Source organism: Sinocyclocheilus anshuiensis, unplaced genomic scaffold (genome assembly GCF_001515605.1).
Source record: "Sinocyclocheilus anshuiensis isolate Anshui unplaced genomic scaffold, SAMN03320099.WGS_v1.1 scaffold138, whole genome shotgun sequence".
In the NCBI taxonomy this organism is placed as follows: Eukaryota; Metazoa; Chordata; class Actinopteri; order Cypriniformes; family Cyprinidae; genus Sinocyclocheilus; species Sinocyclocheilus anshuiensis.
Genome location: NW_015546017.1, coordinates 303,676 through 317,543, shown reverse-complemented (window position 1 = coordinate 317,543; position 13,868 = coordinate 303,676). Strand labels below are relative to the sequence as shown.

Genomic DNA, 13,868 nt, shown 5'->3' with positions numbered 1-13,868 from the left:
CAATATGCTCTGTATATGCATGGACCATGTATGGCTATATACTGATACATAAAGCAATTAAGACAAAAACTGCTCTACATTTTTACTTGTAATAGCTTTATCTGAACACTCAAATAATTCATTTCTTTTTCATGAATTAACACTGTGATTTACATAAAGCTGAACACATATTCATAAACTTTTACCTCACTTTATTGTTTGCATAGTTACACATTTCATACAAATGTCATATATGAAAATATGTGTGATGGATTATAAGAAAAAGTTTACGGTAAACAAAATATAAACATTTTAGGATTTTTGGTGGGTGGAAAATGAGATTTATAACTTTGTACTATATGTATTTACGCACACAGTGCCAGTTTATTTTTACATCTGTATATTATGAAATGTATTAATGAATCTAAAATTACAAACATTACAATATATGAGTATATATATGTTTAATATGTAAAACATTGCAATTCCTTAGCCTATGTATTATTCAATATTTTGTAATATATTAATGCAACATATTATTCAGTATATTTTCAAAATACTTAGAATATATTGATTGATAATATATAAGGAAATATATTTTCTTTGCAGGGGTGTTGGACAGACAAGATTATCTAAACATCCATATATGCAAATGAACAGGAAGTTTAATTTATGATTTTATGATACTTCAATCAAAGTAGAGCTTTTTGAAAGCATTTGTCTGTAAATTAAATCCTGTGGGAGACCGTCAGTAATTCTTTTTTCAAATGTCTAAATAAATGAAAATAATTATATTATTCGCTATTGAGTATCTAGCACATAGAGGACGGAAGGGTGTAATCAGTTAATTACTTTCAAGCATTTCATCTCATTCATTCTCATTATTTTTCTATTTCATTATTTTTTTCTCCCATTGGTGACCTCATATAGACTTTTTAAAAAGAACTTGCATGAAATGTAAGTAGGCCTATTAGATATTGCAATGTCTCATGTGAAAGATATGACTGGACACATTACTCCAGAATTCACTGTTTTGTATATCCCAAATATACTTTTCATCGTCTCTTTTACTCTTTCTATCTTTCAGACACAGCAAGTACGAGCTGACAGGACGTATCAAAACAATTCGTGTCGCTCAGCTGCGGGCAGCTGTTGCATTCAGAGCGATTCGGTGGCGAGATCGGCTTTGACATCAAAATCGTGAGTCTAGCGCTTCCTCTTGACATGAGCACCGTTCCACTGACTCAGATAATTGCACACTGACATCAATTAGACCTTAATGAGGGCACCCAGATTAGATCCAAACAGAGAAAATATGAAATATGACCTTTCATGGACTGATAACACGTTTGCGTTTAGCTGGTTGAAATAGATTGGATGCTAGCCCAGGTTGGTGTTTGTGGCCATAATATTTACAGCTTAGGAAATTAGAGGCAATTTGGACTCCTTCACCTAAAATGCTGTCAGCATCTCATGTATCACAATGGTTACTTAGCACTAAGAGTTGAACAGATTGCTGCAGTTGTTTCTAATCTGTATGGCCATGTTCAGACTAACACGCAAGCTACTAATACTAATAGTATGCCTACTAATTGTACTATTTCTTAAAGGTCCCATGACATGCTGCTTTTTTGGATGCTTTTATATAGGCCTAAGTGGTCCATAGTACTGTATCGGCAGGCTAGGGGAACTCATATTAATGTTAAAAAACCTCATAAAGTGAAATTTTCATGCCATGGAACCTTTAAGGCAAGGCAAGGCAGGAACTGAATATAATGAAAATGAAAACAAAACAGAGTATACTTGCTACAAATGTGATGTGCTCCACATGGCCTTCTATATTCCAGTGTTATTTAACATTCACGTTGATAATACAAATGATGCATTAGGACTTTACTTTACTTTACATTAGCGTTTACTAACCTAATAAACTCTTTCGGAGTCAAGCAAAACTTCACCGGGCCCACTCATCGTTTAATCTGATAGGCCTATAATCTCATCTAAATTAATTTGTGCCAATGAGACCACAACTCGTGTCATGTTTGGTCAACGGATTCACATATCGATCAATAATATAAAATACACAAACATGTGATCATAATTAATAATTGACGTGGGAAAAAATATTTTGGGTGAGCTGTTATAGGCCTACCCTCATGTTGTGTTCGGGGTCTCTGAGACCCCAGTTATAAACATGATTAAATGTCCTACTGACAGCCCTCAAAGTGACTGAATAATCCTTTTATGCATGGGATCGTGAAGCGCCAGTTTTTTCAAACCAGCTGTCCCGACCTTCCGATACTGCATGAGGTTCGAAGCTTCAAACGTCGTCAATCACGTGGTATTGTCATTTCGATACAAGCATCGGCACAGTGTGTGATACAACAATAGTGGTTTGAAAACTGCGTCGGAGCATCGGAGCTGCAGTATCAATTGTCCCATCACTAGCTAACGGTCTAATCCGATTCAATTATCTATGCTAAACTAAGCTAAAAGTGCTACCGCCAGACCCGGAGATCGGCTGAATGGATTTTAAAAACGGTAAAACTCAACTGTTTAACTCTAGGGGAGTTGGAAAATGAGCCTATTTTCAAAAATAGTGGAGTGTTCCTTTAAAGTCTTCTTTCTGTTCAGTAGTTTGTCGGTTATTGTTTTGTGTTACATGTTTTACTGCTACCCTGAGTTATTTCCTTTCCTGTATCTGTGTGGGTTATAATTAAAGACTTTCTTTGTGGATTATCTTCGTTTTAATCGCCTTCCTTGGAGTACTGTAACCGAACCATTCAAAAGTTTTTTTTTTTAAATTGATTTCAAATAAATACCGTTCTTTTGAACTTTTTAATTCATCAAAGAAAAAAAATATTAAGCAACACAGCTATTTTCAACACTGATAAATGTTTCTTGAGCAAATCAGCATATCAGAAGGATCGTGAGACACTGAAGTAATGGCTGCAGAAAATTCAGCTTTCCCATCACATGAATAAATTACATTTTAAAATAGTTATTTTAAAGTGAAATAATATTTCACAATATTACTGTTTTTACTCTATTTTAAATCAAATAAATGCAGCCTGCATGAGAAGAAGAGATTTCTTTCAAAAATCTTATCATATATACAGATATATATCTGTACAATTATGCCCTTGTTTGTATTGTACTTAAATAAGGTGGACATAAATATTTGAAATATGCTTGTGGGGATATAATTATCTTGTTACAGGCCTTAACACCCCTGTTTTCAGCTCACCCACAGCTTTCAATGTAAGAAACATTAATTAGTGTGTTTGGAAGTAAACAGAGAAAGAGGTAAACAATACACCATAACTAATGACGGAGTGGCCATGAGTTAAAGAGCAACATGTTCAGATTGGACACAGCAGAAGCAGCCACAGGAGACAGCTAATGGCTTTTAAATGACTGACAGATGACAGTGTGTGCGCTTTCCTAATTGAATAGAGAAGGCCATCGGATCCAAAAATAACCTTCATGAATTAATCTCTCCTTTATGTGTTCTTCATTAAAAAGATGTCAAAAGGACAAAAGAGTAATAAGAATAGGATTAATTTATGAAGCAACCAGTAATAAATATTGACCAATGAAAAGTTATTAGATCTGCATTCCCCTATGACTCTCCACCAAAAATATAGTATGCCGTAAATGGTGGGCAAATTTTTCACTTGCTGCAAAGAAATATAAATGTACACTTCCACTTTCCATATCCCATTTCTGACTGAACACAAACAAGGCTACAGTGAGCAATCTTACTTAAAGGGACAGAAAAATTGAAAGGGGTGGTCTTATGCTATTTCATGCATTCTGAGTAATTTACACTGTTAAAGCATTGGATTCTCGTGCTAAACATGGCCAAAGTTTCAAAAAACGATGAAAGAGTGGGAATGCTGTGTATGGGCACTTCTCCCGGAAGAGCGCGCACAAACGTCGACCAGAGCAAGATCAAGAGCAGCCCATCAACGTGCTTCCCACTGCACAGGACTTGCTCGACAAGAATTTGTCATTTTGTTTTTAGACCACGAAATCAACAGTGTCACCAAAGAAGTGTATTTTTGGTTGTGAGAGAAGGATGACTTCCCAAAGAACCCAGAATAAAGGGAACAGTGGATGAATTTTGTTTCTCCGGGGTAACAACGGAATGTGCAAGTGTGTTTGTTTGTTCCCGGCCATGCGTTGGAGTGGAGTAGGAGTGATTATGAATGAATGAATGAAACGCATTTGTCCTTGTTTCTCTCCGTCTCGAATCGCGCTCGCGGAAAAGCGCTTGAGAAACAGTGTCTCTTCCACGGCTCAGTACACTTTCAACTCGTTTTTTTAGTCTCGAGCAAGACTGTATGACATTCACATTACATGATTTGACTGATTTTTACATAGAAAGGGCGACAGCGCACTGCATTAAAATAAATGATCATTCATGTTTTCATAACCGCTGGCCAAATTCAAAAGCGAAAAATAAAATTAAATCATCTTTGAGAGCAAGGGGGCCCCATGGTGTTTCGGGGGCCCTACACAGCATGCGTATTTTACATATAGGGAGGACCGGCTCTGGTCCAGTGTTGCCAATTTAGCTACTTTGTAGCTAGATTTAGCGACTTCCCCGCCCCTTTTGAGACTTTTTTCAAAAGTTTAGGGACAAATATAGCAACTGCTTGGACAAACCTTATCTAAGTTCTCATCTTGCCCACTGATCTACGTTCATCTTTATATAGATCAGTGAATTTGCCATTGTGATGTCATCTAGTGACATTTAGCTACCAGTTTTAGCTACTTTCAATTGAAAGCAGTTGGCAACACTGCTCTGGTCAATGTCACAGCTTACAGACGATCCCTACGCAAAAGCTGCGCTTGCTCGTGACTCTTTAGCTCCGCCCACGGCACGCCTTCAGGAGCTCAACTGTTTTTGGGGAGAAGCGTAAAGCTCGATCTATCTTTTATAAATCTGATCAAAACTAAAGACTCTTCGGGGATATGAAGGATGCAGTAGGTACTCAAGATTAAACAGAGGTTTACCCATGGTAACTGAATTCAGCGGAAACATTTTCTTGAAAAAAGTTAGCACACACAGTACACACATTTTTTTTCTTTACACAGAATTTGAGAATCCTCAATTCACCAAGTTGCATGCAACAAAGCTCAGAATATAATTTCTTAATTAATTTTCACAATTTGTCCACTGGAAAAAAAGGGGAATTTGGAAATAAATGAAAGGAGAAAAAACTGCCTTGTCTTCACCTCTACATGGACAGAATCCCAGCCAAAAATCCCAGCAACACAAAATAGTGTTATTTAACAATGTTTCAAATAATAAATTATGAAAAATCTGAATATTTATAGGAATAAATAATAATGAATCTTAAATTATAGATAATGAAAAGACCTTAATTAAAGTTTTTTTTTTTTTTTTTTTACCTCATTTGTTTAGTTAAATTATCAGCATAACAATTTAGGTGCATAGTTGAATTATAATGGCTTACAGCACTAAAGCGGCATGAACTCGAGTTTGTGTAAAACCTGATGATCATGTTCTCCAGCAGGATTTGAGAACGATCGAAAGAGCATCTTGTGCTTCAATGGAAGCAAGAACATCGAACCTTTTGGTAACCGGTAAATGTCGCAAAATTTCATATATTTGACCAGCTCAAACATTTGTCATTCGTTGTGTGTCATAACATTCTTTTTCTTTTTTTAAATTGCAAAACCAATTTTAAGGATTAAATTACAAAACCCATAACTTCCGGATCAGAAACCTTTAGAAACACGATCTACATTTAGACACACCCACTTCTCTGAGCCACAGATACCCATACTTGACTCCACAGTGCTGCACCTGTAATGTGACGTGACAGCAGCACTTCCGGTTTCCTCTCTGGCTGCGCGTCAACACACCACAGATTTCATCTCCCGCATATCATCCGCAGCTGCACCAAAAGCACATCCCCGGAGACTCTGTTCCCAATTCAATTACATGATCACACATAAGAGGTCAATTCACACATTTTTTTGGCAACAGCCACCGCAAAAAACAACCTGTTTTCCTTTCTAGACAAAATAAACGGTGTGTCACAATTTGCTAAGACCATTCTGTGAATACATTTACGTGAACTAACAGCAGGATTCTTGTTTATGAAACTCATCTATTCATATGCATCTTTTATTGAGGTTGTTGTACACAGAGATTCATGAATACACAAGTTTTTACACTCAGCTTTTAATTACTGTAAAACATCTAACAAACAATATTACAAAATCCACTGAGGCAGAGATCAGAGAAGACAGTGCTCATTTCTGTTGTGAAAGGAAAGCAATCCCACACTAAACAAACATCTCATCAAAACTCCATTTAATATCACGTCAAGGCAGTCATCCGAAAAGAAAATCGCTCGTCTTTCCTTTCAAACTGCATGTCCTGCTAAATACTGCGGTTTGGGGTTTTCCTTCGAGTAAAACCATCCCAGAGGTCACTGCAGCAACACTGCTATTCATTTGGAAGTCTCTGAATGTGGCAAGACCGTAAACCAGGGCTGTCCAAACTTTGTCCTGGAGGGACTCCTGCAGAGTTTAGCTCCAACTTGCCTCAATACACCTGACTGGAAGTTTCTATGCCTAGTAAGAGCTTGATTAGCTGGTTCAGGTGTGTTTAATTAGGGTTGGAGCTAAACTCTGTGGGACACCGGCCCTCCAGGACCGAGTTTGGACAGCCCTGCCGTAAACAAACTGGAAAATTAGCGCTGCGTGTTTGCCAATGTATGATACTCTTGTTTACAACTGTGATACTTTGGTATCATTGGCACCAGAGTAGTTTCATATACGAATATGGCAGAGGGGCGAGAAAAAAGGAGAATGGTTAACAGATATAACACTACATTTCTCAGCTCTGGCACACCGCACAACACCGTTTAAGAATGTGCAAAGAAGACCGATCGAAACTATTTTGTGAATAAAAACAATGGCCAAAAGTGAGGTAAAGACAGAACGAATGTGATGCAGACAGTCAAGATGAACTCAGAAGTACATGTCCTGGAAGAGGTTCTGGCCCATCTCAATGTACGCCTCTTTCTCCTGAGCGCTCATCTGTTCCACCAGCTCGGGTCTCTGGCTCACTTCCCTGTAAGAGAAGGGGCTTCCCCCTACCATAACCACAGGGTCATCCCCAACCTCCTCGAACTCATCACCATCATCTTCGCCCTCCTCATCTTCTTGTTTTCCTGGCCGCAGGGCTGTAGCGTTGTGCATAGTGTGGGCTGGAGCCCGGGGCGGCGAGTCCTCATCCGATTCACTGGTATCGCTGTCAGAGTCGCTGACGTTAGCCACTGGAACGGTCGGTCTGGAGACGACAGCACCTCCTGGACCAACTCCGCTCCTCTTCTCGTGAATGAGGAGAGCCAGCATCACCTCCTCATTCTCATCCTGTGCGGCTCCTCGTCCAGTCATTCCCTCCTGGGTTACTATAGAGTCCTCGCCAGCTGGTGTGTAAAAATTGGAAGAAGAAGAAAAAAAACAGGGCCAATTTAGATGCACATTTCTTAACCATAAATGTGCTATACTTTCTAAATTCAAGTCCTTTCTGAAGCCATATGACAGCTTTATAGGAACAGGGCATAATTTAAGTTGTTTGTCAATGACAATTTTGCCGTCCATTCAAGTACTTAACTTTCACCCACACGTCTACACTTTCAAACCCATAAACTACGATACATGCAAGAATAAATTAACTGTACATTTGGTTTTTTCTCATCCTTCTTCAATGGTGTTGAATATGCAAATACGTTTTTTTTATTTTTTATATCAGAGGTGAAAGCAAAGTTTTTCATTGAATAAGGACTGTAAATTTGTCTATTTCTCATGCAAAACTATTTTATGGCTTTTGAAGTCTCTAAACCTGGAATATAGCACAATAATAAGTCAAATAGACTACTTTTATTGTACTCTTTTGTCATTGTAAATAAAAAAAAAGCATGGATAGCAATAGCAGCTTGGATATTCTGCTTAATATCTCTTTTTGTGTTCCAAACAAAATATTGGAGTGACAATAGGGTAAAATATCTCTTTCAACCAATCAGTGCCTTCACACTTATACCTAGTTAGATTGTGCATTCAGACCCATGAGGTGCATAAACAACAATAAGCAGGCAAATCTTGAAGTTAATATGCAGCCATCAGCACAAAAAACACTTTCAAAATAGTCGATGTGACTCACGTTGCTTCAGAGCATCTGTTTCACTGTACGCCCCATGCACTGTGCTTTCTGTCAGCCATACGGGCCTCTCTTTGGGGGCTTTTCCCTCAGTAGTCTGGCCAGGCTGAGGCTCCTGGTCTTCCATACTGATGACCACATCCTGCGAGTAGAGGTCATACGATGAGCCTTTGTTTTTCCATACTTCCCGACCAGGTGCCCCTGCACCAGCTCCTCCTGCGGACTGGGCGGCCCGCTCCCGACTGAGGAAAATAGAAAAAGTTGGATTACTAATTTGTTGACAACATAAACCTGACTTTAATTGGCCATCCTTTATCTGTTAAAAGTGGGAGGAAAAATCATCAAAGCAGATGACAATGAAGTTTTGCTAATCGGTTAAAAATAAATGGCCTATTTTAGGCTACGTCCACACGAAGCCAGAGCTTACGAAGCCAGAGCTTTCCCTATCCGATCTTTTTTTTCCCCTCGTCTCAAGAAATATCTGCGTCCACACGAAACCACAAAACCGACACAAAACGATGTAGTATACATGCCATGCCAGTATGTGGTGCTGTAATTCTGCCACAGAGACACATTAAAAATGGAGAAGACGACTTGGACTATGCGCATAAACCTTGCGCGCGGTATACAAACGAACATGGAACAATACATTTATTAATCTGTGTTAATGTTAGTTGATAAAAAGACAATTGTTCAGTGTTTGTTCATGTTTTTGTTGCTGTTACGTGATGTAGCGGTGTCTGACTAGGGGCGAGACGTGGGCTGATGACGTTATAGTTTCAGAAAATATACGGATTCGCTGTCCACACGAAAACGCAAGGGCGGCGTTTTCAGATTTATCCACTCTGGGACCCGGTTTCAAAAAATATCGGTTTCACTCTCCCAAAACGCCGGATCCGTGTGGATGAATCACCTATATGATACAAAATGTATGCGTATACAGCTAAACGTGTCTCCATGTGGACGGGGCCTTAGTATAAATTTTAGTAGAATAAACTGCCATGTACATTCTTGATTGACAATTTTTTTTAGTATTATTTATTTTCATATTTTAATATTGATTTAATATTCAGAATCAACTTTTATATTTTTATGTCTTCAGTTTTAATTTTTTAAATTTTAATTTAGTTTTTAGTAATTCTTTTTATTTTTAATATGTCTATTTAGCTTTTATTTGATTTCAGCTCGTGCATATGACTGGCCACTTTGACTGAACAGGAGGTGCTGACCTCTGTTTTAGGGCTGGGATTTCTGACGGTTCGGGCTCCAGGAGATCATGGGACAAGTTGATGTCCTCTGTCTCTCGTAACAATACATAGATGGGCTCGATCTGCTCGTTGAATCGAGCCACCAGAGTGCGGGCGTCTTTCTTTGGCACGGCCGATTCGTCCTCCTCTACTTCTGTTTGACAGAAGGTACAGCGGAAAGTTCCTGTGTTTGAGAAAAGAAGGTCTTTAAGCACAAAATATCAAGTGTTGAAACTGTTTATTCTGCTTATCAGCCCTCATTCTCAACCACTTCAACACACCAACCCCATCCATCATGTTTGGCACCTCCAAGTCATTCGGTTTGAAAGTTAGAGCCTAGAAAAACTTTGCCAAGGGGCTCCATATCTCTGGTTCCATGTTAGCCAGAGGCTCTAAATGCTGGGATTCCATGTCCCCTTTTCCCACAGACATGGTGTCAGTTGTGGAGCTGGAGCCAGTGCCCAATCTGGCACCCCATCCTTTGGCGTTTCCACCAGGCAATTTTAAGACAGAAAATTTGGCTCTGATCTCAGATCTGCTGTTCTTGAACCAGGAACCACTAGCATCAGTAGCTAGTAGTCAAACCAACAACAAATCAGTATGGCTAAACAAGACATTCTCATTATAACTGACTACCTGTGCATGCTGGAATTGGCCAGTGCTGCACATTAAGTCTAAAATAAAATGATTCATTTACAAATACACCACTGTTCCAACGTTTTTGGGGTTAGTAAGATTTTTGGTGAAAGCTTTTGAAAGAAGACTCTTATGCACTTAAAGGGATAGCTCACCCAAAAATGAAAATTTGATGTTTATCTGCTTACCCCCAGGGCATCCAAGATGTAGGTGACTTTGTTTCTTCAGTAGAACACATATTATGTTTTTTAACTCCAACCGTTGCAGTCTATCAGTCGTATAATGCATGGCAATGGTAACAAAATCTATGAGAGTAAAAAAAAAAAAAAAAACACAATTTTGTGAAATATTACCATTTAACATAACTTTTTTAACATGTGATATATTCCTGTGATGGCAAAGCTGAATTTTCCTAATATGAAATCATCATATTATGTTGATTCAGTGCACAATAAACATTTTTTACTATACAATGTTGTGCTGCTTAATATTTTTGTGGAAATCATGATTTATGATTTGAACAGAACGATTATGAGTTATGAACAGAACGTTCAAAAGACAAGCACTTTCTTGAATTTTTTGTAACATTATACATGTATTTACGGTCACTTTTGACCAGTTAAAACATCCTTGCTGAATAGAATAATTAATTTTTACTTATGGCCATTATATCAAAAACTTTTTTGGTTTTATTATTATTAAAATAAAAAATAAATTAATTAATTAAATTAAATAGTACTGCTAGCAAAATGAAAAATGAATATATTTAGGGACTACAAAAAGAAACCGGGTGTGGTCCAATGGTATTTACTCAATAGCATCTAGAGGATGGTGCCAAAACCACTGCTGACCATCTAATATTATTGAAACAGGAAAGAGGAAGAACAGTCACAGACACAAGGACAAACATACACAAACACACACTCCCAGAATTCACTGGTGGTTCCATTGCAAGCGAAGCTGGTCTGATTTGCCATCTGCTGCTGAAGTTATTTACAGCCTTCTGCCAAGAACACACACAGCAGGGCCCTCTGTATGAGTATGTGGTGTACACCAGCTACTAGCTGAATATAAAATACAAGCCTTGACATATTTTACATATGTGTGTACTTAGCATTTAATGGTCAGTCACAGATGGTGCTGATATTGTAACCTTCCTTTAATAGTAGTCTTTTATATAGAATATCAATCTATTCATGTTCATGTTTTGCTCTCATGAACACACACCAGCAATATGTTTTTTATGCTGAAATACTCCCATGTTGTTGTGCTGAGTGCATGGTGAAACTGCTTCCGAGTTTCTGGCCTTGAGGGGAATCGAACGAGTAAACGATTCGCCGCAATTTCCATTTTAAAAGCTTTGCTGGAAAGTTGACAACAAAATCTGTGAAGGCGCTCCTGAAAAACAATCACCTCCAGCTAGGCCCTTTTACTACAGATGTCTTCTCTGCCAATACAGGAGTGGAGGGCAAAAAAGAAAACTGTTAGAAAAAATTTGACAAGCGCAAAGAAAGAGAGACAGAGAGGGAGGGGGAGAGAGAGAGCGAGAGACTTTAAAAAGAAAAGAAAAAATATTCAGGTGAAGGGAAGATAAAAAAAAGTTCTCTGTCACATTTGACACAGCTCCAGAGGAAATATTGACAAGCCCGGAGCGCAGAGAACACTTTTACTGCAGCCCTCCTGGTTAGACAGTCTGTCTGCCTGTCCTCTCTCTCTCTCTTTCTCACACACACACACACACACACACACACACACACACACAAAAGAAAAAGAAAAGAAAAAGTGATAAGGAATGCAGAGACAACAGGCTGCATTTTAAATGTCTAAATAAAGATGAGGAGATATCAAAAAGACGCATTTTCAAACACATGCAAACATCATGTATTGCAGGAGTAAGGGCAAAGCAGGTGCATTCTGTTCAAGTAGAATGTGTTTTTGCATTCCACTGCACTCTTTTCATTGTTTTTCTAAACATGCACTAAACTGATGTATTTGACCGTTGTGCTTCCATTTTTAGTCCTTAAGTTGTTTTGTTACACTACACTTTCATTACATTACACTACTCGTTACACTGTCTCGCATTTAAACACAAAAACATGTTTTTTTCCAATGTTTTTCTACATACACACATGCTGGATAGACATCGTTGACCACTGCGTCTTTCGCAGCATCTTGCGTGTGAAACGACATTATAAAAATGTGACATTAACGTTTAAAAGTTACCTCGCATTTTTTCTCCACTCCAGTGCCCTGCATCTCACATTTTTAAAAGGAAAAATTGATTTTTGCATTCAATTGCACTGCTTTTTAATAGTTTTCTATGTAGGTCTTTGCTTGGTGTACCAAGTCTTGCTGCTTTTATAACGTTTTGTGTATGAGCGCTGCATTTTTAGGATGACATGTCAACGCATCTTGTGTACATCTGCTCTTTTTTTAAACACAAGAATGCATTCTGTATCAACTTTAACAGAGTCTAAAAAGGGCATTGCTCATTTGCGTTACAGAAGTAGCAAGATGCACCTCAGTGATCAAATATTTACATTAAAAAAAAAAAAAAAACTGGAAGGCAAAAATGTTCTGTGAACCAACTCTAAAGTGACGGACAAAAAAAGGAAGTTCACTAGCACAGAAAGGAAGCCTTACACTAAATTGAGGGAAACAAAAGCAGGCACTGACCTACAGGGATGTTATAGTAAGAAATAAAAGTTTTTCCGTTTTTCTTTTTACACACCAAAAAAGAATTCTGTAGAGATATCAATTCCAAAGCCCTGGCCAATTAGCAATATGGCACATGCACACACTCTGGTTGTCATCTTTGTTTTTAGTCCAAGTGTGCATTGGATCTGTGCGTACACATTGTCGCAATGATCTAAAGGAACATGGCGTGGTGCTGTTAGCGTGTAGGCATACATTAAGGCTTCTGTCGGAGAAAAGTGGGCTGGTGCCTTTGTGTTTACAGTTTTTGTATTATCTATGAGATATGAATAGGTCTGGTTTAAATTACATAGCACTCACTCCAGTGATTCAGAGCTCTTTTGAAAACAGGATGGTGCTTTGTTCCGTCGTCTACGCCAAAGAACAAAAGGACTTTTGTGATCAGCTTTTAAAAGATGAATCCAGCATCATTTCAGCATTTGAGAGAGGAGAAAGTTTTTTCATGAGGGGGTCTGAGCAACTGTGACAAATGTACCACTGATTGCAACTGCAGCAGAGCTAATGCAATCATAATAATTACAATACAAATACAGTTAAATACGTTTAACTGTTCTGCATTGAAGGACTGTATATAGATGAATTTAAATAACTGTTCTGGATTTAATACAAGTTAAGCTATAGACATCACTTAAATCCCTATTCAGAAATGATTAGCTTTCAGGACAGAACGTCTGAAATCTTCAGCAATTCGCACTGGATTAGCAATGTCTGCAGTAAATGGCCAAATGGATGAATTGACTACATTTATGTGAAGCTTCTGGAAATTACTGACCAATCACAAAAGTTTAGTATGAACTGTGCACTGCAGTCTATATTACACTACAGTTCAAAAGTCTGGAGTTTAATCTTCTTGAGTTAGATTTTTTGAAAGAAGTCTCATGCTCACAGAAGCTGCATTTATTATAAATACAGTAAAAACTGTAATATTGTTAAATATAATTACAACTTAATATAACTGTTTTCTATATTAATACATTTTAAAGTGTATAATTTATTCCTGTGAAGGCAAAGCTGAATTTTCAGCATCATTACTCAAGTCTTCAGTGTCACGTGATCATTCAGAAATCATTTTAATATGCTGATTT

General features: G+C 38.0%; 1 protein-coding gene across 2 annotated transcripts in view; it reads right to left on the bottom strand.

Annotated features, from left to right (window-relative positions):
- Positions 1 to 6,703: 6,703 nt before the first annotated feature.
- Positions 6,704 to 13,868, bottom strand: part of LOC107698533 (general transcription factor IIE subunit 1) — a 16,415-nt gene continuing 9,250 nt past the window's right edge. For both annotated transcript variants that reach the window (XM_016499564.1, XM_016499563.1), the window contains 3 exons: positions 9,415 to 9,616; positions 8,189 to 8,427; positions 6,704 to 7,454 (listed from right to left, as the gene is read on the bottom strand). In XM_016499564.1, coding sequence (XP_016355050.1) covers positions 6,994 to 7,454; positions 8,189 to 8,427; positions 9,415 to 9,616 — 902 coding nt within the window. In that variant the 3' untranslated portion in view covers positions 6,704 to 6,993. The remainder of the gene's footprint in view (positions 7,455 to 8,188; positions 8,428 to 9,414; positions 9,617 to 13,868) is intronic.